Raw genomic sequence first — 27,247 nt, 5'->3', positions numbered from 1 at the left:
CCAAACAGAGAGAAACTAGTAAAGGGACCAGCAGAGGAAATCAATTTCAGTGTCAATGCTGAGTGTCAGGATAGTAAACAGTGTAAATCTGGTGCAGTGAAAACTGCTTTAGGTTTAAAAAAAAGAAGGAAAAAAAATCTCCTAGTGTTCCTTTTTTTTTTTTTTGTTTTTGACTGAAACACCAGGAGATTGCCGATTGCTGCAGCCAGGCAGGGCCAGTTTTGGATGGGGAACAGAACCTAAGATGTGATCCAAAGCCACAAAGAAGGAACGGAAAGACTTTGTGATCTCTGAAGTTATGATAATGGAAGAGGAGCACTACAAAATCCGAGCTGTGAGCCAACAGCAGCAAGGGAGCTGGACAACCTGGACAGAACCCTGCACATCCTTTCTGTCTGCAAGGCAGCACTGACGTAGGGCCAGTACGGATGGCGCCATAACTGGGTCCTGCGTGATCTAGCCAAAATCCTGGAGGCGTGCACACTGAAAGCAAACAGGGCCAGGCCGGGAACAGCACAGTGGCTGATGCAGTTTGTCAGGCAAGGAGAAGAGTCTCAGAGCAGCAGCTCGAGTGTGGAAAAAGGAACATGAGAGCTGACCTCAACCACCAGCTGAAGATCCCACAAGACACCACCACAACCTCCCTACGGCCAGACATTGTGCTCCGCTCCACCTCTACAAGGAGGATGACTTCGAGAGAAAGAAGGGAAAGCCCATAGAGCTGCCAGCTGTGTGCTCTCAGGCAGGGCGGAGAGTGTTCACCAATCCAGTGCAAGTGGGTTGCAGAGGCTACACTGGAACACGCACCCCGCGGTTCCTGAAGTCTCTTGAGATCACAGGCTCCAAGCTGAGGCAGGCTCTCAAAAAGACCTGGCAGAGGGGGCAGTACAAGAGGGCTTTTGGCTCTGGGTCTGAAGAAAGGACAAGGTGTGGAGAAAGCAGGGATCTGAGGGCCAGCTGCAGGGAGACGTCCCTGCTGCACCACCTTGAGATGTTCTGGGATTAAAGGAGCAAAACATCAGTGAAGGATGACTCCTGGCTGACGACCCTGTACTCAGCACAATGGCACCGTCAAAGTGGCGCCAGGCAGAAATGCCCAGCAGGTGGGCATTTCTGGGTAGATGGACTAGTGTCTTAACATGTTTTGTCTTCAGCAGTCTGAGTAAAACCTGGTGGGTATCTTCCTTTCAAAGTTACAGTTGTACTGTAGATTTTGTCCCCCATCTTTTACGGTGTAGGCACCCTACAGGGGTATTGCACCATGGATGGCATGGAGAGGAGGGATGATTACAACCAGTAACTCTGTCAATGTAACAAGACAGACTTGAGAAAATAAAAGCCTGTTCTTTAATCTTTGAACTAATGTTTGAACACCCTGCAGTCCTGGAACCATGGTCCATCTCATATTACCAGTCAGCACTTACAATTTTAAATACTAAATGCACTGCATATAGACAGCACTTTTCAATCTGAGAAGGACAAAGTGCTTTCAGATGCCTCTCATTCACCCCCACACACACACACAATGATAGTTGCAGAGTCGCCATGCAAAGCACTGGCCTGCTCATCGCGTACAATTTGTGGCTCAGTCTATTGCTTAAGGACACCATGACATGTGGACAGAAGGATCTAGGAGTCATAATGTCTCATGGTCATAACCTGCACTTCCACAAGACGCCACTTTTCAGGAAAATGCAAACACGCTGTTTTAAGTGTTTTAAGTCTGGTTCTAATGACCAATGGCATCATTTTTTCCAGTGACTCTCCTTAACAGGTTTAACTCCCTGTATTAAGCTTTTGTCTCAATTTTAGACCAAAAAAACACAAAAAAAACAACAACAACTTTTGAGAGATTAATTGGCGATTTCTTGATTAGTAATTCTATTGCAACATGATATAAATATAGGGGGAAACTTTCTTATCTGAATCAATTGCATTCACAAGTTAATCTATGCCCATTATAAAATGATGGCTCATACAAGTGGATGATATTCTGCAGTTGAACCTTTTCAAAATTTTCTCTTTTACTTTGCCAGTTTTTGCAAGAGATGGTCACACTGAGTGGTGAAAAATGCACATTTCAGAAATAGCCAAAAAAATTACATTCAAAAGCCAGAAAAAGGCAGGTTACAACATTCTGTGACAACACAAGTTACCATTCATCACACTGTTGTGATCTCTGCACTGAAATGTATGGTAAAATTAGAGTGGTTGAGACTTGTGGTGAAAATAAACTTGAAAACAAAACATGAAAGAACTGGGATCAATATATCTTTTAATAGCCTTTTCTCTCCCTTTTCACCTCTGGTGACTGCATGATTTTAATTAATCTCTCTTTCTCTTTTCCCTCTCTTGATTCATCTTCATTCTTTTTCTGCATTTCATTTAAATAGTTTTTTTTTTTTTTTGCCAACCTCAGCCGAGGATGACTCCCATTCAGAGAGAGCAGGAGATGATGAGTGCGCCTTGCCTAAGTGGCTGCAATCAATTGTGATTAGCGGCTGCCGCTACTTTTTGAGAGGAGCACATCAAAGTTTTATTATTGGGTGTCAGAGTGGGTAAGATGGGGTGGGGCAAGGGTAATTACACTCTTACAACCAACCTCCTCCCCACTCTAGGTGAAGTCCAGGCATCAAAATCACTGTCTAGTCACCACCTAAATCCAGAATATGAGCGTTTAGCACTGCTTCAATAACCATAAAGACCCACGGGGGCTTTTCTCTCTCTCTCGTTCTGCTGATCACACTAAAAAAACTACCTGTTTTCATATTTTATTTAGTAATATCTATATTTTGCACTGATTTACATTGCATTTTTTCACCTTATAAAAACATACTCATTCTGTTTTAGTATGTTCTGCTTCTACAGAGGCATAACTTTTCCAGTGAAATATTTCTCGTTTGCCATTGTGTGCTTATATCATTCCCATGACTACAGTCTTATTCATATCCAATTTGTTTAAGATGCATCCTTTTTCTGTTTTCTTTGACAACTAACTTTCCCTGAGCAGATCACTTTTAAATTTAATCTTATCCCATTAAAACCAATACTACCTACCTGTCGAGTATTTGCTAACATACCAAATGACAAACAATGATAAACAAATTGCCCTCAACACACATAACATTATGTTAAACAAATATTTTTTTCTCCTCACTTGCTTGGTGTTTTTCAAACTTTAGCAACTTTCACCATACTTTGCTTGACTGGAATTTTTGGTTGAAATGTTCTCACCAGAAAAACCTAGCTTCAGAAGCTCGGTATCAACATTATGCATTATACATTTAGTGTAACTTTTGTACTGTCAGCCACAGTGAGTTTTGTCTAAATAGGAAACCGTCTGGCAGCATATTAGCCCAAGAATCATAATAAGATGACAATACATCACGGCTGTATAGCCAAAATCACTTAACCTCGCTGTAAATTTACAGAAAAGCTTCTTGTATTTAAAGACAGTTGCGCATTATGAAGAGCTGCCTGAACAACTCAAAACCAAGAATGGGTCAAACAACTTGTCTATCTCACCCAGCCTGTTCCCATCTGGACTCCATGCTTCTGTTTCTCCCTCACATTAATATTCTACATCCCTTTCAAGTGTGGAGACAAGTGTGAAGGTTTGGTTTTATCATTGGATGGGAAATTTTCTGTCAGATTGTCAAAATAATATGCACTCTATATCTATTTTCTCATGTACGCACATAAAGAGCCTGACTACAGAAAGTTTAATTGAATTAAATATATGTCTGAGGAGACAACTTGACATGTATAATTTCTTTTTAACAGATACTTTTTTTTTTTAATCAATAGAAATCTTGACATGAGATTTTCAAGAAAATGTTGCAAGAAAATAAATGTGTAAAACCCTGTAGGTAGTGTGCTCCACTGTTTTAACCAACTATCTGCCGCGAGCCATTCTCAAATCTCACCTGAGAATCTGTGACTCCGTCCTTCTCTCATTTTGGTGATTTGGGTGACAACTCAAAAGTTTCATGACAGACCCACGGGCGACGCTCAGTCTCATCTTTAAGTTATATCAAAAAACTTATTCTTGTATTATTTTTCATTCAGCTCCTGAACTTGTGGCTGCAGTTCACCTGTCTGTGTGTCTGAGTTGCCCGGGGGTGCTGCTGACAGGATTTTCAGAATAAAATGATGCCTGAGATCAATAACAAATCAATTAGACAAACTGTGGCTAATTTAAAACACTAAAAATAATACTGATGTCTAAATGACCCACGTGCAGTAAGAAGCTCTTGATTCCCCCATTGAAAGAGGGAGGGAGGCATTAAATAGTAAATATTTCTCCAGCTAATTTCAAAGAAGATAGGATTGATTACAGAAAATTCTCATTAGCTAAGCTCAGCTGTTACTTCCACTTCACTTCAGGATCCCATCCTGGAGGTCTTAATTTGCTTTGGGAGGCACACCCCACAAATTAGCAAACACTTAACCAACGAAACTGACTGATCGACTGATGTTAACTTTGTCCAGTGAGGACATTTCTAATTCTGTGACGTGAAACATCAAAACTATGATCATTTACCGTTTCAGATACCGTTCCACTGCTCATCAACACTACAGCTACTGCCAGGCTGCAGCTGGTCAACCCAGATGAAACCATGGAGTCATATAATGTGACCTCACTGATAACATGATCCCAGCTATGGGGGTGGTGGAAGGAACCTCAGCCCAGACCAGACGGGAGAACTGGTGGACCTCTGTCTGAACGCCACCTATTTCCAGTACAATGAGGGGGGGGTTTGTAGACAAGACCATGGTGGTGCTATGGACTCACCAGTGTGTCCTGTTGTGGCCAACCTCTATGTGGACCCTTCAAAGGAAAAGCATCAAGCCACTGGTTCAGATTTGTGGACGACAAATAAAATTAAAACCCAGGAACTGCAAATCTTCGCAGGACACATCAGTGTTCTCAGTGAACAGTAACATCAAACTCACACGAGAGCATGTCAGGAACAACAGTCTGGCTTTTTTGGACTGTGTTGTGAAGAAGACAGGAGCCGCCACATTGGAGTATAGAGAAAACCCACACATACACACCAATACATACACCCTGACTCACCACCCACTGGAACATAAGCTAGGAGTTATCAGAAACCTGAACCACTGAGCTGATAATGTGCAAAAAAAATTGTCCATGCCCAAGAAAAGGAGCACAAATACCTGAAGGAAGCACTTAAAGCTTGTGGATATCCTAACTGGATCTTTGTGAAAACAGTCACAAGATCCAGGAAGAACACCATCGCTGCGGGAGGTAAAGAAAAGAAGAATACGCGTCTGTGAAACTCAGGAGGATCTTCTACAAGCTTCGCATCCCTGTGTTTTTCAAACCCAGCAACACACTCAGACAGAAACTGGTCCATACAAAAGACCACACACCCAAACACAAGTAAAGCACTCTAGTGTATATGCAGTCCAACGCAGTGAGGCATGCACAGACTTACATATTGGTGAAACCAAACAACCTTTGGGACAAGTACTTACAGAAGGAGAGCACAAGCTCAAATTGTAAAGTAACAAACTCCCACTCATTGTTGTGAGTCAATGAGTTTGGAAGATGTGCTTGTTTACCAAGCTGGAAGGGCTTAATGAAAGACACTATCTACCTGCATTATGGGAAATGTATGCTCCAGTGTTTTTAGAGCTTGACCCATATTGGAAACTAAATGAGAGGGAAGTAGAATAAAAAGCAGTGCAACACACCCATCTCATGAATCTCATTGACATTTCAACTTGAATAAAACTGACTAAACTGAATAAAATGGCTTACAGAATGCTTTTGGTGGACATGAAGTATAAGAGAAGGATGACCAACAGTTAGGCTACTCTGCGCATGTGACTGCAGCCAGTTTCAAAGCACTACTTCCTTTCTGTCTCTTTACCCTCTCGTGCTCTATATCTCACACTCACGAACATAATCCACCACTGTGGATTCAGACAGAGATGGCAGATGTGATATTTTTGAAGGGGGCAATGCTGTTTGGAGGCTGCCTGGTGGAAGCCATGTCATAATGAGACAGTGCAGCTACAGCGAAGATGCCTGGGAGGGATCACATGAGATCAAGGAGCCCTCCGTCAAAGAAGAACACCTTGCCCTTGACAGCCAGCTTGTGGGAGTCAGCTCGCCGCAGTCCGGCACAACAGCAGATAAATACCAAGATAAATACCAAGCCCTCATACAGAAGCGTGCCCTGGTATAATATGTAGAAGGTGTGTTTGTAAGGCGATGAACATGACTTAAGAAGGGGGCGGTGAGTGTGAATGAGTGCCTGACACTCATCTCACAGGAGGTCGAGGAGTCTCTCAGGTTCAGGAGGTAGAAAGTAGGAAGTCACGCCTCAAGTCTGAACTCAAGAAATAGGTCAAAACATAAAAAACGTACTCCGACTGCTCAGTAAACAACAAGTAACAGTTTAGATGAGGCACAGATGTTAATGAGAGTTGTGCTAAAGGAGAAGGTTAGAGGACATTTTTAAAATCGGATTTTATTAATACTTGTACCAGATTATTGTCATGTTTTAAATGTTTCCAGTTGTACCCATAGCAAATGTGTTTAAAAACCGCACACATCAAAATAATCTCACATACCATTAGCTTAAGTGCTCATGGCTAACATGTTAACAAATATCTGCCTGCTTCCACCTCCAGCAGAGAAGATGCAGCTGTAGCATCACTGGAAGCAGCAGGTCTGTCCAGCTGATAAAACTCCAATATTCAGTCTCCGTTTCTCTACCAACTGCTGAAAGAAATCTCTTCCTCTTTAGCTGCAAAATGCTCCACTATGTTCACCAGTAGTTGCAGTGTGTGGTGCTGGGAATTGCATCTTGGAGCTGTAAAAGCCCTGGCTGCACAAGATATATTTATATATATTTTTTTTCTATCTCAAAAAACTCATCTGACAAAGTGGTCTGCCTAAGCGCTCTTTCAAATGGTGTTCTCACTCATGTGAGAATGTTGTGATAATTTCAGGTACTGCATCTGTGTCTCCTGTTAGCATGGCAACATCGCAGTGATGACTCCCACTGCTGTTCTCCAAGGTCAAGTACTGAGACACCAGAGCTGCTTTCACATGTGAACTCAGGACAACGTCCAGAGAATCAGATGCAGACTTTGTCCAGAGTTGCCCTTTCAGGCTGTCTGTGTCGCAGTGCATGTGTGAAAGCAGCTCAAGTTATTTACAGCATGTAGTTAAATCTTGATATTGATGCATTATACTGATGTTCAAGTAGAAGCAGTTAGATAGCACACATTTATCTATTCTTCTTCTTATTATTACAAAATGAAATTCAGGTAATGTTTAGAATTAGATTCATGTAATGTTAACTGGTAATGATGTGCGGGGTAATAATTTAATTAAAATGTTGAAATAAAAACAGAGCATTATTTCTGAGCTTAAGCACATTTCTGTGCTTAAGCTCTGTCTCTGCTTTGCCATTAGATGTTGGAGAATGCATCTGTGTTTAGCACCCGTGTGTGGGAGCTTGGTATGGGTCAGGCTGAGTGAGCAGCGAGAGCAAACAGTAGCTAAAATAACTCCACATCAACGGTAAAGCCACTGATTTTGTGTTTCAGGTAAATTAGAATAAAGTCACGTTCAGTAATGTTTGTTGTGTGACACGTTACCTTCCTTTGATTAACCAGCCAAGACAACAAACACTGTCGGAGTTCCATAGATTGATTGCACTGTTCCTAGAAGTGATCAAACATTCTTGGAAAGAATAACATTTCCCAGAACATTAATCACTAAACTAAAAGTCCTCCCTGCTCTGAAACCTCAGACCTCCAATAGTCATCTCACATTAAACCTGACTCACATAAAGCATCAAACATGGCTCTCCTACAAAGTATGATTTTGTCAAGCTATTTGTTTTTTGGAGGAAACATAACTGCAGCCAGAATTAAGTTAACTAGCAACATTTTTTTTTTCTAATCCAGGAAGTGAGACAACCTTTCTCCTCACCTTACTCCGACACCAGAAACTGTGATTTGTGTCTGGTGTTGCTCAGATTGTTAGGTTTGGTTAAGGTTGGGGAAGGTTCACGGTGTTGATTAAATATTAAAAAGGTGGAGTGAAGACCACAATCTTTCCCTCAACTTAAACAAGTGCTTCAAGCTGCCTAAACAGAGCCATAAAAACTTTAACCATGCTGTAGTTGAGAGGAGCAGAATCCATTTCTATCACATTTCTCATGCAAATCACTTGTATATGAGCTGACGTTTTGGGATACAGGGTTGGAGAGCTCTACGAACTGCTGTGAGCAGTATAAACAGTACACTAAAATAAGCACATGCTTTTTCACAACAACATCTGCACATTTTAATTTATATATGGTATAATACAGCTACAGATGTACAGAGGTCAACATTCTGCACACAAGGGCTTAGAAAACCTAATGAAAGAAACCAATACCTGGCAAGACAGAGTGCAGAACAGACCATATCCAGCATGTTAACTGGGCTGAATAAGAACAAACACAACAGGTCATTAAACGTTTAGGGATACGAGCTGACTCTATTAAAGCAGACGTGCTGAAAGCCAAACATGTTTGGTAGATTGTATTAACCTCATTCTGTATTAATCCTGCTGCAGACATGTGGGTCAAACTTAATGCAGCTCTGTGGAAGTGCAAGTAATGTAAGCAGATATTAATTAATGTTGTACAACTTTACTGCTGGTTCCATTCACATGCCTGGTGAAACTACACGTTTTATGATATCTGCCTTTAATTTAATACCCACCCCCCCCCCCCCCCCTCCCATTCTGGCTTGATCAAATTTTACCAAATGTGAATGATTTGTCAAATGTCTGTCCAATTTTACAGCTGCTTGCAAAATGAACCAGTGAAACTGAGATAAATAAATGCATCACTAAGATTGATTTCCATGTCATCTGATCACATCAAACTGCTGACAGGGTCACCTACCAGCTTCAGCCTCCTTCCTCCAGACAGTCATACAATCATTTCTCCTGACTCAGTCATATCTTACATGACTGATTATACACAAGGTTTTGTTTTCCTGAACAGGGTCCACTGTACTTCATAACTGTAGTGAGGTAATCAGGAATGTTTAGTCATTAAAGTAAAAGCCAGATAGACTTTATTATCAATTTTAAGTCTTGTACTGACTTAAGACTGAGATTGTGATATTCTTTTACCATGTATTGTAACACGTACTCTGCAAGCTGTCAGCATTTCAAAAATATCACAAGGACAAATTCTTGTTTCTACAGTGTAAGCAGATTAAATATTTATGTCTGTGTAAAGTTGCCAGGTCAAAATGAAACAATCCGTTTGATTTTTATTGTGAAGTTGATGATGTTTTGTTGTTAAATTTCATATCACGTTGGCAAAATGGGAGAAACAGGAAAAAACACCTGTTCTTAAGACTTGGGAGCATGCAGACAGTGTACCAAGGTGCTTTCTATACCTCCATTTCTCGCCGCGTAGTCACACCAGATAGCTAATTAAGCCTAAACTAGTTATTTCTATCCATCCATCCATCAGCTGTACCGCTTATCCTTTTAAGGACTGCAGGGGGGTTGGAGACAATCCCAGCTGACACAGGGCGAGAGGTGAGGTACACCCTGGACAGTTCAGCAGTCTATCACAGGGCTAACAAATAGAGGCAAACAATCATTCATGCTCACATTCACACCTCCGGGCAATTCTGAGTCGCCAATTAACGCAAACCTGCATGTCTTTGGACTGTGGGAGGAAGCTGGAATACCACGAGGAAACCCTCACAGGCACGTGGAGAACATGCAAACTCCACACGTCCTGGCCGGCCTGCAGGTTAGAACCCAGAAAATTCTTGCTTTGAGGTGACAGCGCTAAGTGGTTAGCACTCTGGCATTTATGTCAGTAAATTGCTAAGAGAACAAATTCTGATCCTGCATTCAGGAAGTGACAACTAAAATAAACACACAAACCAGCTCCACAAATATTTATGGGAAACAAAACCAAACAGCAACAGACCCATCAGCCTGTTGAGTTCATGTCATTTTGCTCCACAGTGGACTCTCTGGACAACTTACAACTTGCTGCAATGCAAAGAAAGCGAAAGTTAAATGTGAGATGGAAATTGGCTGCTTTAATGACAGCTTTGAATAAAACATGTACGTAAATGGCTGTCAGTGGTGGACGTCCGTTTTCTCTTCTGTGTCAGCGCTGTTTTCCTCCAGTCAAAACAAAGTCAATTTACTTACTTAACAAAACACACTCAAGTCCACAAGAACACAACTTAATTAAAAGATGACAGCACACACACCACAGTAATGTTAACAATGATGCTGTACAATACTCACGCCTCATGTCTCTGAAGTAAATTGTCTGCCTGTTGGGGTTAAGCAGCTGGATAACGGAGTCGTCATTGTTCTTCACCCGACAGCTGATGATCGCCATCTCTCCCTCCACCACGGACACATTGTCTGTCACCAGGTTCTGACTCACCACTGGACAGGACAAAGACAAGCACACATAAATTACTACTGGTGTTTGCCGCATATCCATCAAGGAGAGGGGAATCAAGACACCTAGGCTCATGGGAAAGTCCCTTTTCAGGGTGTAAAACAAAATACAAGACTCTTCAGCAGACTCTTCAGCAGCACATTATCACAATGACTTTCAGGTGTGTTAATGGAAACCAGGAGGGAGGCGTGGCTACAGACATAACTGGCACACATGGGATTAATGAGAGAGCAGTGTGAGAACCTACCCAGTAAAGACTGTCTATCTGCCTCCATGATAGCAAGCAATGTACTTTAAATCAGGGATATACAAAAATACAGCTTAAATGATTCATGACAACCAATCATTTCTATTAAAAAAAAAAAAAAAATCTCAGTCTAACTGAGCACTATGAAAGTAAATTTAGTACAACACATGACAAAATAGATCATCTCACTCGACAGGGAAGGGTAACATCTAAAAATTGGAATGGATGTTGGGAAACCTCTGAGAGATTTGCCAACATGCAGGTCTGGTTGCGGTCTTCTAATTATATTATTATATGAATTACACTAATCATTTTACCTGTTCAGAACATTAATGAAATTTCAAAACAAGGAAAATATGGTCACAATGTGCTTTTGTTTTTTTCTTTCACAGTATGGAGAACAGATACCCTCTAATCCTCCTTTCTTGAGTAAAGTGTCTTGGCATAATTTCACATTTAATGAGTGAGAAACATAGAACCGGCGGTAGACCAAAACCCCTTAATGTGTGTCCATGGGAATAAATAGAACTGAGTGACCAGGGAAACTGCTCAACAAGCCTGTGGGCTGAGAAAAATTGGTCACGGCCGTCATCGGTCATCAGCCGCCACTTAGATTGCTGCACTTCCTTGTTTCACAAACAATATCTCTGCCTGAAGAATGAAAAATGGATTCTTTCTAGCTCTGTGCTACTTTGATTTGAAAAACTGCAGTAATAACATCGCAAACTGTGCTTTGGGGTTGTATCCATTGTTGGGGCTGATGGTAAGGCTTGAGTGGCTTTGGTTTATTTTAAATTATTGCTACAAAACCAACACTTGGCCGCTTGCCAGTCGTAGCTGGCAGTTATTTCGGTCCCCAGCGCAATATTTTTATGGTGAGATACATAAACACACAGACACACACACACACACGCTCTAGGCTACATGGACAAACACAAACAGATAGACAAAACCAAATCACCAATTTAGGAAATCAACCACATTTGAAATGTTTATGCTACTTGTGTCTTTATCAGAGGAACAGTGCTGTGTAACATGACAGACCACAAAACTGCAAAGAAAAGTGCAGGGGGTTATGCAGGAGCACGCTCCGCAGGTGTGTGCTAATGTGCCTGTTCTGATGATTGCCCAACAGCTTGTCTACATCTTATCATAAACAAACTCAGCAGCGAGCCACGTTAGAATCGCTCCAATCAGAAACACTAAATCACTTTGGAAAAGCAATTACACACCTACTTAAATGACTTGAAAAAGAACTGTCCCTAACCAGGATCAGATGACATGATGTTTGTGTCTTTCCAGATGGTCCGGTGATCATAGTTATTCTGTGGGTCGGCCGAGACACGTTAGACCACCCGCTGGACCAGTCAAACCAACCAATGTTAGCCTGTGGTTTTTCCACACAAGTATTGGATGTTGTAAATTTAGGGAAGAGGAGGAAAAAACAAATCCAGACATGATATATGACTATGACACATGATAAAATAGTAAACTGTCAAGCTTGACACTCGTTTTTGTCTCTGGCACCCCATGCATATCATATTGGACAATTTTCATCCAGGTATTGTGTAATCTGAGACAGAAATTGTGTATCCAGTTCTGGTCTTTGACGCTCTCAGTAGATAGAACAGTCAGCCAATTCAGTCCCTGCTGCCCAATGCTGCTTTTGATTAGTTTTGATTTAGAAAAGGATCACATTGCACCATCATCACACATAATAAAAACGACAGCTATTAAAAACAGGTGGTTCAATATGTTGCTACAACTTCCTAATGGGGTTGTAAATTACTTTTATAATCATTAAAATTATACTTCATTTTAAATTAGTTCTGCTCATAACACACTGAAAATATATTTATCTGTTACCCGTTCACAGCGAGATGCAGGGCCACAAAATGAAGTGTGGACTGCTAATATTACTCCTGTAGAATACGCCAGATCTTACAGAGAGGCTGCTGTTTTGCCAAGCCTTCAATTGAGGTTGAGAGAAAAATTATAGATAAAGGCCTTCTAATTACCCTTATATTTTCCTCCTACATAGTTACGAAAATAGCATCACAAATACATCTTCTCAGAGAGGCTAAGAGGACCGACTCAGGGGTGGAGATGAGGGTGAGGAGCGAAAGAAACTGCAAGAACGCAGGAAACATCAACTGCCAATTTGCATGCCTCAGTTGTCGAGCACCTCTAAATATCCCCGCCATTTAGGAGACAAGGAGGATGAGGTGGGAAGAGAGAAATTGCATCCTCTGATGCTGACAGATAAGGATAGACAGCTTAACAAAGAGATTCAAATCAGCATCCCTTGGTGGCCCAAATACAGCCCTAAATAAATGAACCTCACTGTCTTTAATATTCAAGACTGAGCCTCATTTTTTAAACATGTGCAGAGGTGGGCGGTAGGCTGGGCATCTGGTTATGATAATACGCTAACATACTACAAAATGCATTTCAAGGCATCCACTGAAGGTTACAAGGCAGCAGCAGGGCGCTGCAAGGTGTCTGCTAAGTTGTGTTTTAAGCCAGTGAAGGTAGTAGGAAGGACTTCAAACTGTGGCTGCACTGTCAGCCGCTTAATTGTTCCTGTTGTGCTAAATAAACAACTCTGACATGCTGGAAGACGGTACGGGGAGGCGGTGGAACTTTACACTAATTAATGGCCAACAACAACCATGTGCCGTGGCCTCAGAGGACGCTGTCAGACGTGCTACAAGAAAGCACTTCTGACATCGTGGTGGGTAAGGCTGTTTAAATCTGAAAAAAATTAAAATACATACATAAATAAATAAATAAAAAACATTTCAAAGTTATTTGTTTATTTATTTATTTATTTTTGGCATGAATGCCTTGAGGGGGAAGTGTGCCAGAGGGCCACTGTGAAGAAGAAAAGAAAGGGCCAAAGCTGACTAGAAGAAATTTACCACTGAACAACTTTTGTACAAACTGTTGATAACGACCTTTGGATAGCTGCACAGAGATGTACAGCCCCGGATTTTGATTCATTTCTGTATATTATTAAAATTAAGCAGCCGACTCTGAAACTTGAAACCATCTTGGGTTATGTAATCCATTACAGCGAATCACATCTGCATTAATTTTTGTCAGAGTTACATTTTCATAATGAGGTAATGCAGAGTTACACGGTTCTTGTTGAGGCTGAGGAGATAAACATTGCAAACACAGAACTTTAACCTCAGTTGCAATTTAGCTGTTGCTCAATTATTGGTAATTATGACATTTTTCAAACTAGCTTTAATTTCATAACATAGACTCCCAATCATGAGGGTAATTAAACTTGCCAATGATTGATCGTGACTAAGAAATTCTCACATGCAAATAACTTTTATAATCATGCCATTTGCTATTGAATTTTCCATGAGCTCTGCTTATAATGATCTGAAAACATGCTGCTCTGTTATTATAGTACATCACATTTCCTTACCACATTAATACAGTTTTACTAAGTGCGAGTTTGGGCAGTGTGTAAAAAAAACAGCAGTTGTGACCGTGACATATGGATCATGGCCACAGTAAATATACTGTGAGCACCAGAAAACTGACATGCATGACAAACAAGTAAAGCTGTCCTCTCCCTCCCTTTGTAAAATGCAAGGTGAATCTCTGTGTTGATGTTTTTACATGCAGATTAGCTGTATTCACTTTGTGCTTCGCCAGCACCTGTGACGACTGTGTGGATGCTGCTTACAGAGACTGACAGCGACATCGAGAAATGTGACAAGTGTTGGAGCATCGAGTTTACCGACTCAGGGGCAGGAGGACAGGACGAACGCTACACTTTCTTCACACAAAAGTCTCACGTTGAAGCTTTTAGTTGCTGTCGATGGTAAAAGCTTTTTCCACCACAGTATGAGAACAGTAGAAGACAAACTCTCATAACTGAAACAGACATTAAGATAATGGCACATCAGAGATGGTGGGAGTGATATATAATTGCTAGTCTGAGCTGCACTTAATACATTTCCTCCAAATGTTTGAATCCATCACTTAATTTGCCTCCTTCCATCACATACTAAGTTGTACGTTCACACACAAATACAAAAGGCACCATCACCATCCATTTATCCACTGGGCAGATGAAGAGACCAGCGGTCTAACAGCAGACCCTGAGCAAACAGTTGAGAAAAGTAGTATATCAAACACACATATCAATACCAACCAGTCAGAGGCACCATGGAACTGTATCTAGCTCAGTCTCTCAACTGTGTTAGTATTCAGCAAAGCTTTGAAGTGCACATCTTTCCAATCTCCTGAGCAATATGAGCTGTACTGCCTGAAAACTGGGAATAGTAGCATCAATCTGCATCAATCTAGACTAGAAAAGGAATAAATCACTGCTTTAATGGCTTCACAGTCAAAAACCACAACAGCCGCCGCACAATTTGATTTGATTATAGAATAACCTAATGACTGGGTGTCTCATTGTTCGGTGATGGCGATAAAATACAGCTTTAAATTCAACTTTGAAAGTCAACTTAGACACCTGATTGAGATAGAAAATATGAATGAACATTTAATCTGTTTTATTTTTTGCCATCATCACCTCAGTAGTAATGAAGTTGTTTGTATCCATGCGCAGCTTTCGTGGCTAATCTCGCTGAGTTCCACACCCCATTGTGTCTTTGTGTTACCTTTAGTTGTAATAAATTGTTTGTTTTCAGTTTAAACTTTACGTGGACTCCCTTCTTGTCTGACAGTATAACTCTTCAGCAGAAAAAAACCCCATTTGTTTACATTTCTTGGGAGTAAAGTAATTCATTCTTTTCCGTTCTTTTATAGATGTAGCTTTGGTGGGACCGCAACAGTGAAGCCAGCGCTATAAATGTGAATGTCTGCAGCTGAGTGACAGAACGACTGACCGAGTGATGAAGTTACACCAGTGGTCGGTCGGCCAGCTTAGATAAATGCAGCAAATTTCTTTCCATCTTTTCCCAGAAGGTCTCAGCTTAGATGTTGCATTTCTCCCCTCGATTCTCCAATTTCAGTTGCGAAGCCCTGCGCAGTTTCCCTCTGCTCATTCAATCCAATTTCTCCATCCTTACTGTCTGATCCGATAAAGGAAAATGAAACCCTCAACATCTCCTAAGGATATTCTTCCTGTAAAATTTCTAAAGGACGTTTTTAATACCGCTTCTCCCTCTATTCTTCAAAATTTAAACTGCTCTCTGTCGACAGGTTCTGTTGCTGAATTCTTTAAAACTGCTCTTGTTCAAACAATTCTGAAAAAAAAAAAAAAAAAAATCTCTTGATTCTTCTGACCTTAACAATTTTAGACCAATTTCTAAGCTCCCATTTTACCCAAAGTTTTAAAAAGACTGTAGCAGATCAAATGCTTTCTTTTATTCATGAAAATAACATTTTTTAGAAATTCCAATCTGGCTGGCTGTTTTAAATTACTGCATATGTTAGCACAGGAAGTAGGAGAGAAGCAACAACATTAGGAATATACTGTGCATTGTAATGCCGTGGGCCTATAAAGACATGTAATTCCACAACAAATATAAACAGATAAGAATAAATTTGTTGGAGTGTATCTCATAAGTTTTATCCAGTGTCATGTCACTCTGATATAACTCCAGCTTTTTCAATGGCCAGCAACATATCTGGCCCATGGCAACGGAAGGGGGCTAGATTTCAGCCCTCGGCCATCCATGTCAAAAAGTCGACATAGCCAATCCTAGATTAAAGTTGTCAGACAATGACACTCCACACTGCACTGTGCAAAGCCAGCCTGAGGCCCAAATTCACTAAGACTGATACGGAAGAAAAAAAATGCCATGTTCCATTTTCCTGGGCTAACAGCTGCATGTTTCTTTGGCTTTGTTTGTAGATGTTACTCTGCAAATAACACAACAAGATAATAGGTTGGTGAAAATATTAAACATTAACCCAGACATCTGTCTGTCAGCGTATCTCTTTTCCCAGCTTTCCCTGTGGTGTTATTAGTAGTAATAGCGCTAGTGTTGCATTTTTTATTAGATCTACGGTTTAAACATGCATTTATTCATACCATGTCTTAATCAGAGACATGATGCAACCTACAGTAATCTTGTACAGTACGGTACATTTTCTTAATTTATGTACTTAACATTTGTGTGCCATGCTGCTGTCTGCTGTGGGTGATCACCACAGCCAACTGAGAGATATTAATTTCCCTTTGACATTTCCAGGAACATGTGTATCTGAATTCCTGCTTAGTGAACAGCTTACAATCATTTTCTCCTTTTTTGTTGGTGTGGCTCCTGGTGATAAAATGACAAATCTTTGTGCACTGGGCCAGAACGAATACATATATATATATATATATATATATGTGTGTGTGTGTGTGTGTGTGTGTGTTTGTTTGTGTGTGATTGCAGTCAGCATTTTGCTGTCTGATTGTATGTTTTCCCAGCTGTTTGTCAGCATGTCTGATTGTATGTCTTGGTTTCTAGGAGTTGGTTTCTGAGCAGCCTTTCTGAACAAGTGTATGAGTACTGCATTATTACCTCTCAGGGTATTCTTTACCATAATAATGGGTACGAGCCATACACAGTAATGATGTAGTAGATATGCATGAGGAAAAAGTACAGCAGACCTTCAAAGTGAGTTTGTGCCTAAATAAACATGAGCCATGTCAAAAAGATTGTAATCTGTTTGCAAAAAAAAAAAAAAAGTCCAGTAGGGCAAGAAAAACAAGACGACAGATCATCAGAGGTTTCCAGGTTTGTCCAACTTATTTGAAGGAGAAAACCAAGTGAAATGTTACTCTCTGTTATAAACCTCACAGTTTTCATGCTATCTTCCTGGTTCAACTTAGTCGTGTGCACACAGTTTTCCTACGCAACAAGAGATTTGTCAGGTGCCCTCACTTTCAGTTTTACTTTTAAATGAAGTGGTTTAGATAATCTGGCTACTCGTAGGGAGGCGTTTGGAGTGGATGTGGGCGTATCAAGTGCTGTTCCTTGACTAGATTAGGGAATAAAATAATGCTTTTGATTAAACACAAAAAATGTAAACACATTCTACTTCATGTCGGTAAGTTTTTAAGGTTTTAGCAAAGACCACGTCCAAGTTGTAAAAATCACAATAACATTACAAAAGACCACAAAAGCCAATGGCAAAGCGGGGAAATGTGCTTGATGCTTAAGATGACAAGACGAGATTTGGAGGCTCTCGTTTCAACCACAATCTGTGTGAACGCAACAACCCTTCAACCAAGCTGCTCGCTGCGTGAATGCTGTGTTAGTAAAGCTGACTGACAGCTAGAGGCAGCCGAGAAAAGGTCAGGATCCTTGTATGGCCTGAGCACTTCAAACAGCGGAATCCCTCTTGGTGAGGATTTGAAGGAGGCAGTTCAGTTCATCTGTGCGTTGGCCATGACTGTTCAGAGAAGCTCACAGATACGACAGAATTTATAGGAAATGATCCTGTTGGTCAGTTTCGTCATCAAGCTCTACAGTAAGTGTGATTTTGATTGTGGTGCCGGTAAACTGTTGCTGTTCAATGCTTTGTGCTAACATATACAGCAAAAACACTGCATGCTTGTACTGTATAAACGCAACCTAGTGGGTCACAGGCATCATCTGAAATGAGATTCTGTCAAGACAAGTGGGAATGTCATTTTTCAAGAAACATCCATATTATATATATGTTGCTATAAAGATGAAAAAGATCCAATCACACCCTGGAGAGAAGACTTTGCAGCTTATAGCACCTGTGTGTGCACAGGGGGTTTGCATAATGCTCAGTCTGAAACACAGCAGCAATCAACACACCGGTTTTATCTGTTTTCTGTTGCAGGCCTGTACTTTTTACAACTTTCACCTGTAAAAGATTTATACTTTTTGTTGAGAAACTACAAAGGTGCTCACAAATCTATATTGTTCTATTATTGATGTTTTGTATGCCTTTTTATGTGTTTATGAGTGTTACGGAACAGTGAATGGTTTTATAGAGACCTGGGTGGGTGGCACATAGCAGTGCATCATATAATAACTGTGGCGCATTTTGTCATGACCTGAAAATAAACAGCTGCAGTTTTTTTTCTTTCTTTAAAAATTCATAATCCTGAGAGGAGTAAATTAATCCAAACATCAATCAGGCCAATTCAGAGGTGATGAAATAGTTTCTTGGCTTGGCCTCGAATCTGTGCAAGATTTGTTGTAGAGTGTTAGATTATTTTTCGAAAAACTTTTCAACGCCCAATTTAACATGTTGGGGTTTCCTCAGTTACAGAAACACCAGCACATCATTATAACATGGAAGCATCTTGCTGTACTCGGAAAACAGATGTCATTATAAAGATTTACTTTTAATAAACATTTTTTAAAAACTAAAGTGAATATAATTATTTATTCTGTACAGCTGTGAGCATCTCTTTTCTCACTGTGGAAGCAGTGTGCTTCTCTCTCACTCTCCCTGACATAAAGGAATTGAGTCTTGGAGGGAGTCAATTCATAATACATGTCAAAAACCTTCAGAGACTGCCTTTTTTACATAAGCTATATAAATATCAACCACTGGAAGCCTCACTCAAAAATCTGCCAGTGTTTGTTCCCGTAAAGTTGTAATGAAGATTATTTTTCAGTGCCAATATCTCCCTTTCCAGTCTGACATTATTCAATTATTCAACCATGTAATCCATAATAGACCAAAGCTAAAGCTGGTGATAGAAGAAACCCCCTTTGAGATTCATTCAAATGTAAGATAATGCATCTGACTGAATTGCTAATAAATTGCCTTGCTCTAAAGTGTCTTAGAAACACATGGAGCCTAGAGATCTAGATTGGTTACCACTAAGGCAGTTATATATAAAACTCCTGAAAGACTTAATATTCTTAAAAAAACAAAACAAAACAAAAAAACCTCACATTGTTTCACACATTTTCTGAACACAAACTAAAGTACTGGACAAACTGAAAATTTGCCCAGGTGATGGTACGAGATGAAAAGTCAGGGGATCAACAAAGTTACTAGAAATCATCCTGTGGAAAAGAAGGTCTATAAAAGTCTATACCAAATTTCATGGCTTTACATCTATTACTTGTTGTGACTGACCGACTGACCGACCTTGCCAACCCCGAAGCCCTGCAATTAATGTGGCTATAAATAAAATAGGACTGAACGATTGTATACAACATTAATTAAAGCATATAAATGTTTTTCACAGCTATACTCCTATAACCCATCCCCATAACACACACTCACACAAGCTCCATACCTCTCCCACCGATGCTTGGTGGAACAGTGGATTTGTGACACATTATGTAAGACTGGGGTGTGAAGAGCTTTGCAGGGTGTTACATGCTTGCAGTGAGCATGTAAGTGGCTTTTGTGCTACCACTGCTGCTGTATGCTGCACAAAACGCCTTTATCTCATTGCTGAGCTTAATGAGCGCACAGGAAATTTCAACAAACCCAGAAAATATATTAAAAAATATATTTCTTACTGGAGTATTTTACAGCTCTGAGTGTGCTTCTACATTGTGGTTTGTTCATAATAATATACACAAAACAAAAGCAAGCACATGTCCAGCCGCTCTGTGCTGTGTGTTTTTGTTGTGTTTTCTCTAGCCGGTTTTGTCCACCAGAATTTGCAGCTATTTAAAAGCAGATACTGCAAGTTATACAAGCCGTTGCTGCAAGCATTGCTGCCTCATGGAAATAATCTCATTAGCTAAGCTGCAACGCCTGGAGTCAAAATATATACGTTGGTTTGGTCCAGTGTTACCAAAATGTAAATGAGGATCCTTGGGAAAAAAAAAAAAATCAGGCAATTATGGAGCAATTACTGATGAATATGCAACAGTTTTTTACAAAACTGATTTTTGAGTGTTGTTGCAAACATCTAACCAAATGGATTTTCAGAAGACTCAGATTCCATCAGGTAATGTAAAACCTGAAGTTAAAGAGGCTCCCTGGTGTCCCCTAGAGGCCACAGTATTCACTACAACTGACAAAACTCTTAGATCATTCATTCAGCTGGACATCATTTTCATTGTAGCCAGTGATTTTGTTTTACTCTAGCCAGCTGGTGCTGAGTGACCTATCATTTCTGTCAACATCATTTTCATTCAACATAAAATCTTGTATAGCCGTTGCTTGAAGCAGTTCATGTCTTTCACGAAGCTTAAAAATTACGTCAGTGTGAGTAATATGAGTTTTTATCTCTGTGAATCGATTTATAACAACCTGTGGAGCTGAGTCAGTAACACCCACACTTTTCCTGTTGCTTCTTTTCATAGTTGTAGCTACTTTTCTGGTTCTGGCACAAGAAGACGTCCCTGCTCCTAATCTCACATACATGTACAACGTTCTGACTGCTGGAGAGAAGTTCAGTGGCAAAATGGTAAGTAGTTGTATCGTGACCTGAAACGTTAAATGGACTTAGTGACCATCTGGTCCTGTCCTGAACTCCAGTTGAATTACGAGCCTGGTATAGGTGGTGATGACGATTTCTTTTGCAGCTACAATAAACTGATGTTATTTAGTGTGTTAAATTTTCCATGAAATCCAAGCTGATTCCCCCTTCAGCTGCATTTTCAGATTAATTTCCATGCTCTTTGGCTCAGCAAAGGCCACTTAACATCAAGAGTGCATGTTTGAAATACAGAGGGCACAACTGCAGCTCAGATAGCTTTGCAAGAAGTCTCTTGATACAGTGAGAAAATGTCGTGATCTTTTCAGTAGTGATACTTGACAGAAAGTAGCTTCATTTCAGATACAACTTCATGTTTATAATGAAATGTAAAATAGTTTGGTATGCACAATTTTTTTTGGTATCAGCACAATTTCAACTGGGGTTAGGTTTAATTTTGCTGAAGATAAACTTGCAGTACAGTGATTTTAATCTGATCTCAGACGTGTTACACAATCATAAATTTGAGGAAAACTCTAATAACTGAAAGATCAACAGGAGTGACGCTCCAACTCCTGAGACTTATAATATCGGAAAATATCTCTTTTTTGACGAAATGTTTGAATTTCTTCACCGGCTAGTAGCGAATCTTGTGTGCCTTTCGCAACTGGACAGGAAGCATACGATGGGTTTAACGACGGCTTTTCACAGACAACAGCAACCTGTTGCAGCTGGAAACGAGGCTGATAAGGGCAAAGTTTGCTAGCTGGAAAAAAAAACAAGCAAAAAAATGCTGTAGAGCTGAGGAGAGTGGCACATTAGTCATCTGATCCACTGTTAATAAAAATGAATATGTATCAGCGCAGCTGTAGGTGTTTCTGAAAGTGTAAGTTTAGTTTAATTGCAAAATGTGTGCTTGTACTTTTAGTCCAAAAATAACTAAATTGCTGTAACCAGCCGCCCATATCAGTGCAGCCACTGATGACTTAGCGTCATCAAGCTAGAATTCACTGTCAGGATGTGTAACATCCTCCACTCATCTCCTACAGGGCTGTTACATAAACCAGGTGCATCACTTTACATATGATTTCCTACAAATTAACATCTAAAACAGGCTTTCCTCCCTTCTCTTCCCCTCTCCGCCTCACTTTCCTCCTGCCTTTCATGCCCCTCTTTGCTCAGAGGAGAAAGAGGGGAGGTATTGTGCTGGATTCAAATAAAGAAATCAAGAAGTAAACAGAGAAGCGGCAAGGGAGGCAGGAAGGGTAGGAGGGAGGGATGGATGGAACGTGGCTGCTGGTTGGTGTCGCTAATGATGAGGAAAATGGAGGGTCATGTGGGAGCCATGGCTGGATGGAGAGAGAGGGAGTTGGTGTAGTATAAAGAGTCAAAATCACTTGAGTGGTGGGTGGATGCTTTGTGTATGTGTGTGTCATCCCTGTGTGTTTTCTATCCATGTGCTCAAATTGCGTGCGCATTGACACATGTTTATATTACATGGTGCCGGTACATGCCTTTACTTATGTGAGTCAAACCGGGTTATCCATGAGTGAGAGCATGTGTGTGTGCGTGTGTGTGTGTGTGAGTGTGAGCGCAGTGTGTATGTGCATGTAGGTAGGAGTGGAGGGGGCGGCAGCCAAGTGATTAATGCGTCAGAGAGGCAGCTGTGGTCTGGGCTCACTCATTTGGAAATATCTTTCAGGGAAGAAAGACAGAGCGGGTGAATGGTGGCAGGGGGGGGGGGGGGGGAGGAGGAGGAGATGCTTCTGCATCCCCTGCCCGATAAACAAAAGTAAGCTCAGAGTCTTTCCCGGGGTCGAATGGGACAGTGAAGGAGAGAGAGAATTAGAGACTCGGGGAGGGAGGTAGAGGGCACTGCAGCAACCTTCTGTCCTCTGTCATATCAAGATTCATTAGTGTCTCCTTTAAGCATCAGTGTGTCTTCAACTGTTGAATATTTTGTGAGATTTTGCCAAAGGAATAAAACAACAACGGAGATAATGTTTAAAGGACAAATCCAATTTATTACAATACGGATTGAATTTTTGTTGCTTTGGAAATTTTTTCCATTATGTTATGGAAACGTTGCACTTTTTAAAGTGATTGCTGAGATATGAGGATACAGCAACACTGAGATGATAGAATGTGGTGGGGCAAGCTGAAGCTTTTTAACGAACGTAGCTTTACTGGAGCAAACAAACTGTTTATTTTACAGGCAAAATAGTGATAACACATTTCAGAGACACGATGAAATAACTGCAGTTACCTGCAGTTTCTCTGAAGGTAACTGAATTCACCCTGAGTTAAGCAGCTACTGCTCAGTATTGACAACTTGAGAACAATAAAATCTTTACATTGTTGTTACATAAATGATTCCCCATGGAACTAGAGGCATACATTTTACTAAATAAATAAAAAATATAAATATAAATAAAAAAAAGATATTTTCACACTGGCAAGTAATGTATTTTCCTCTTGGATAACCGCACGCTGTGTTTATTGGAGAATATTCTAACTGTAGAGAAGTCACCTCCAAAGAGTGCAGGTGGAAAGCTGCCTGTTCTGTAGGGCTACTGTGTATCCTGAGTCAGCCATTTTAAATGTGTAGCAACTGATGTGGATATTATGTTGAGTCAGGCAGCTGCAGAAGAGCACGGGAAAGCAGAAAGGGGATATCTCGCCATCATCTCCTGACACACGCTGGGTGAAGCAGGTTTACTCTTTAGGGGCCGTGACAAGTGACAAACAACTGATGACAAAGGTGTCTCTCTAAGAAAGCACTCTCAGAAATGCTTAGCAGAGCAATCTATCAAATGAACAGCACTGTGAAAGAAGTCTCGTTATGCAAAAAAAATGCCATTAAGAGGCTATCTGATTACTCAAAATTATAACTGAATACATAAATTACACAGATTTAAATCATTCAGATGAACTGGAAAAAAATAAAACTGTGATATTTTTTTCTTTCCTTTCAGTCAGTTGATTAAAATAAATTAAAAACTGATTAATTCTACTTTCCCATTCATCTTTACTGGATTCTTAGAAAAATGTTAATATGTTAAAACTTGGTTTACTGTTTTCCCCTTTTCAGCTGTGAATCAACAGTGTGACTCCATTAGTTGATGGGGAGTGCCCAAATGCACCATCAGTGCGCCTCTGTGAGGGTAGTCCACCTCAAAATTCACACCAGACTGGAGACTCAGTGGTGTGTAGGCACTGCTGCAGCACTGATCTGAAGCTTACTAATGCTGGCTGATATCAGAAATGCTATGGACTAAAGCTGTGTTCAAGTACACTCCACACCAGTGTGGATTACACTTTCGAAGGAGGCTGCCTGTGATTTGGGACTCAAGTTTTGTTCCATTCCTGTTGTTCCTGTTCTTGCAGGACTTTTATGTTATGTTGCTGCTACAAATTGCAAGTTTTCAACTGTTAAACCACAGGGTGCCTTTTTGTCAGTGGATCAGTTTTAAATAATATGAGTAGGAATGGTGAAAGAGGAAGCAGCCACAGTGAACTGGTTAGACGAAGAATTACAGGCAACAGAAGCTTTCTGTAAACTAGCAAACCTCCTGCACATCCAGCCTGTTGTTGGGTGTACCCCTCATGCTGTGCATGAATCACAGCTCTGATTGCAGTCGCTCATGGCATGGCTCAGTGAAAGTAGCCCAGCCATACTAAAATGAAGCATCGGTGGCATTTGTTGCTTCTCCTAAGGCCCTCAGTTGTGGCAGCTACACTTAAAAATACTGTGAGTGCCGTGGATTATATAAATAATCCACAAATAATGCAACAATATTCTTGATTAAACATTGATTGTGTTACCAGACCAGAGAGCACATGGCAGTAGCTCTTGTGTGAGACAAATGTGAGTCTGTAAGACACTTGTTGTGCTACTGTTGAGCAGATTTCTGGACACAAAGGTAAAACATGAACACTGAAAACTGACATTTGGCAATCTCAGGAGACAATGCTAATAATGGAGCGAAAAATGTCAGTGGGCGTGTTGCTGGTCTACAAAGAAAAAACATTTATTTCAACATTGTTGAATAAACTTAGCGCAGGTTTAGGTTGCTACCTGTAACCAAGAGTCACAGGGGTTTTTGACAGTCATCTCTGGCATCAGCTATCACAATGGTTTGTTATGCTGTGGTATTCAGTATACAATAAGTGGATAAACACTGGACTGTAGAAAAGGCTATGGGTCAGTGGTTGACCTACGTTTTTTTTTTTGTTACCAAAGGTCCACTTCACAATCTGCCACTAAAATTAGAGGGACCCCTTTCACCTTACGTGAAATGTAATAATTTTATTCACTGTTAATATTAAAACAATATTGATGCATGCAGGTCTGAAAATCAAAGTGAAAACCAGCCCGAGTGTGAACGCTGGTGTGGTAAACATAACATGCAGCAGAAAGAAGGTTCCTTTAGAAGGTTATGAAGTCTGTTGGGTTTTCTGATTCTGTCTCCAGTTCCTGGCAGGCAGCTGTGAGAAAGAGTCAATACTCCATCACTACAAGTTTTTTTTTTCCCTACTCTTTTCTAAGTGCATTTACGAAAACACAGGTTTCTCTTGAGGGTGTTTATGCTCTAGTTCCATTTATTCCATTAGGAAATAAATAGCTCATGAAACGACACTGACAGGTCTCCACAACATTGGCGTTAATGATACAACACTTAACACCACAATAACCTCACACTCATCAAAACACTTTGGGAAACATTCCCTTTCTTTCTTGAATCGTGTCCTTCTTCTGCAAATAATTAAACATAATGACCAGAGCATGAAGAATATTAGCGGAAAAATTGGTTTATACCTGTTTACTTTATTTGGCTTTGTACAACTTTATTAAAGTACTGAAATTAAGTTTCTGGTTCTCTGCCTTCTAGGTTTTTAAGAAAATTCTAGAAACAAGCCGACTTTAAACACACTGAATCATTCTTGCTGGTGGTGTTTTATGTTGGATACCTGCACATGACCAAACTGTGAAGTGAGGGCTGCACAGTTGTTTATTATTTCATGATGATTTAATTAAGACAAATAATTCAATCATCATCAAATGACTGAGTGTGACCCTCTGTTGAGAAATTACATATCATTATTATTATGTTTGTTAATCAAAGAATGAATATTAATATCACCCCATACTGCAGAATATCTGGCTGAAGTTAAATTATATGATTACAGTATATACCCAGTGAAACTGATCTTGGCATGATTAATCACCTTCCTCTTTCACTTGATGCTACCATTTCCTGAGATGACCTTGAAGAAAAAATCCTTCTTAACATTAAGTGAGAGGATGACAACATCAACACTGCTTAGTACTACATCGTAGTACGGACGTCAGTGGGTTACAATATAAGCTTCTTACTGCAGCTTGTTTCCTCGACCTGCGTAGTATCAGTGAAGAGGTCATGACTGTCAAATTATTTTCCACATATGGCTAAATTTAAGTTCAATTATTTGTTTTTCTATTCAGGTGGTGATCGTGAGGAGCACGACAATAATCTGTTTATCCGGAAAAGTCAAAGATAATTACGTTAAACAGACACTGTCATTCTGACAGATTAATTAGAAAAAACATACTTGTAACAGCTGTGCCATTCTCCTTAATGATCAAGACGTGTCTGTGGTCAAAGTTCAACCATTTATATTTTATTACACTCTCAGTGCACCAGATCACATCACAGCCACGCTCTGCCTGTAAAGCAGGACTCCCAGGGGACCAAGATCCGAAACACTGGAGTAGAGGCAATAAGAAGGCGGTAGCATGTTAAGCTACTGGATAATATTCCCGACTTGTACTTCTTATATGAATGCAAATGTACAGTGGAAACATCCAGTAATCTGCAGTTATAGAGAAGACTGTCTGTGAATCTAACTCGTATCTAACATACAAAGTATTATCATGGGTCATCCATCTTCTTACTGCCATAAATAACCAAATTCAACAATAAATGGGTTTTGATTTTTCAAACAGTGCCCATTTTTTTTAATATATCTGTGACCTGCTGTTGAAGACTTACATCTTTACTGAACCAGTGGGCTTAGGTACAGTGTACATACCACAGACACGGTCAGGAGATTAAATGTACGGAGAGACGGACTAATACAGATCAGTAAAAGAAATAAAGATCCTTTTAACGTCCT

General features: G+C 40.3%; 1 protein-coding gene across 3 annotated transcripts in view; it reads right to left on the bottom strand.

Annotated features, from left to right (window-relative positions):
- The window catches only part of cadm1a (cell adhesion molecule 1a), a 317,402-nt gene that overhangs the window by 68,948 nt on the left and 221,207 nt on the right, over positions 1-27,247 (bottom strand). For all 3 annotated transcript variants that reach the window (XM_041051345.1, XM_041051347.1, XM_041051346.1), the window contains one exon: positions 10,325-10,471. In XM_041051345.1, coding sequence (XP_040907279.1) covers positions 10,325-10,471 — 147 coding nt within the window. The remainder of the gene's footprint in view (positions 1-10,324; positions 10,472-27,247) is intronic.

This window comes from Toxotes jaculatrix, chromosome 12 (genome assembly GCF_017976425.1).
Source record: "Toxotes jaculatrix isolate fToxJac2 chromosome 12, fToxJac2.pri, whole genome shotgun sequence".
NCBI classification, from domain to species: Eukaryota; Metazoa; Chordata; class Actinopteri; family Toxotidae; genus Toxotes; species Toxotes jaculatrix.
The sequence above is the reverse complement of the archived record's forward strand: the minus strand, read 5'-3'. Positions and strand labels throughout refer to the sequence as shown.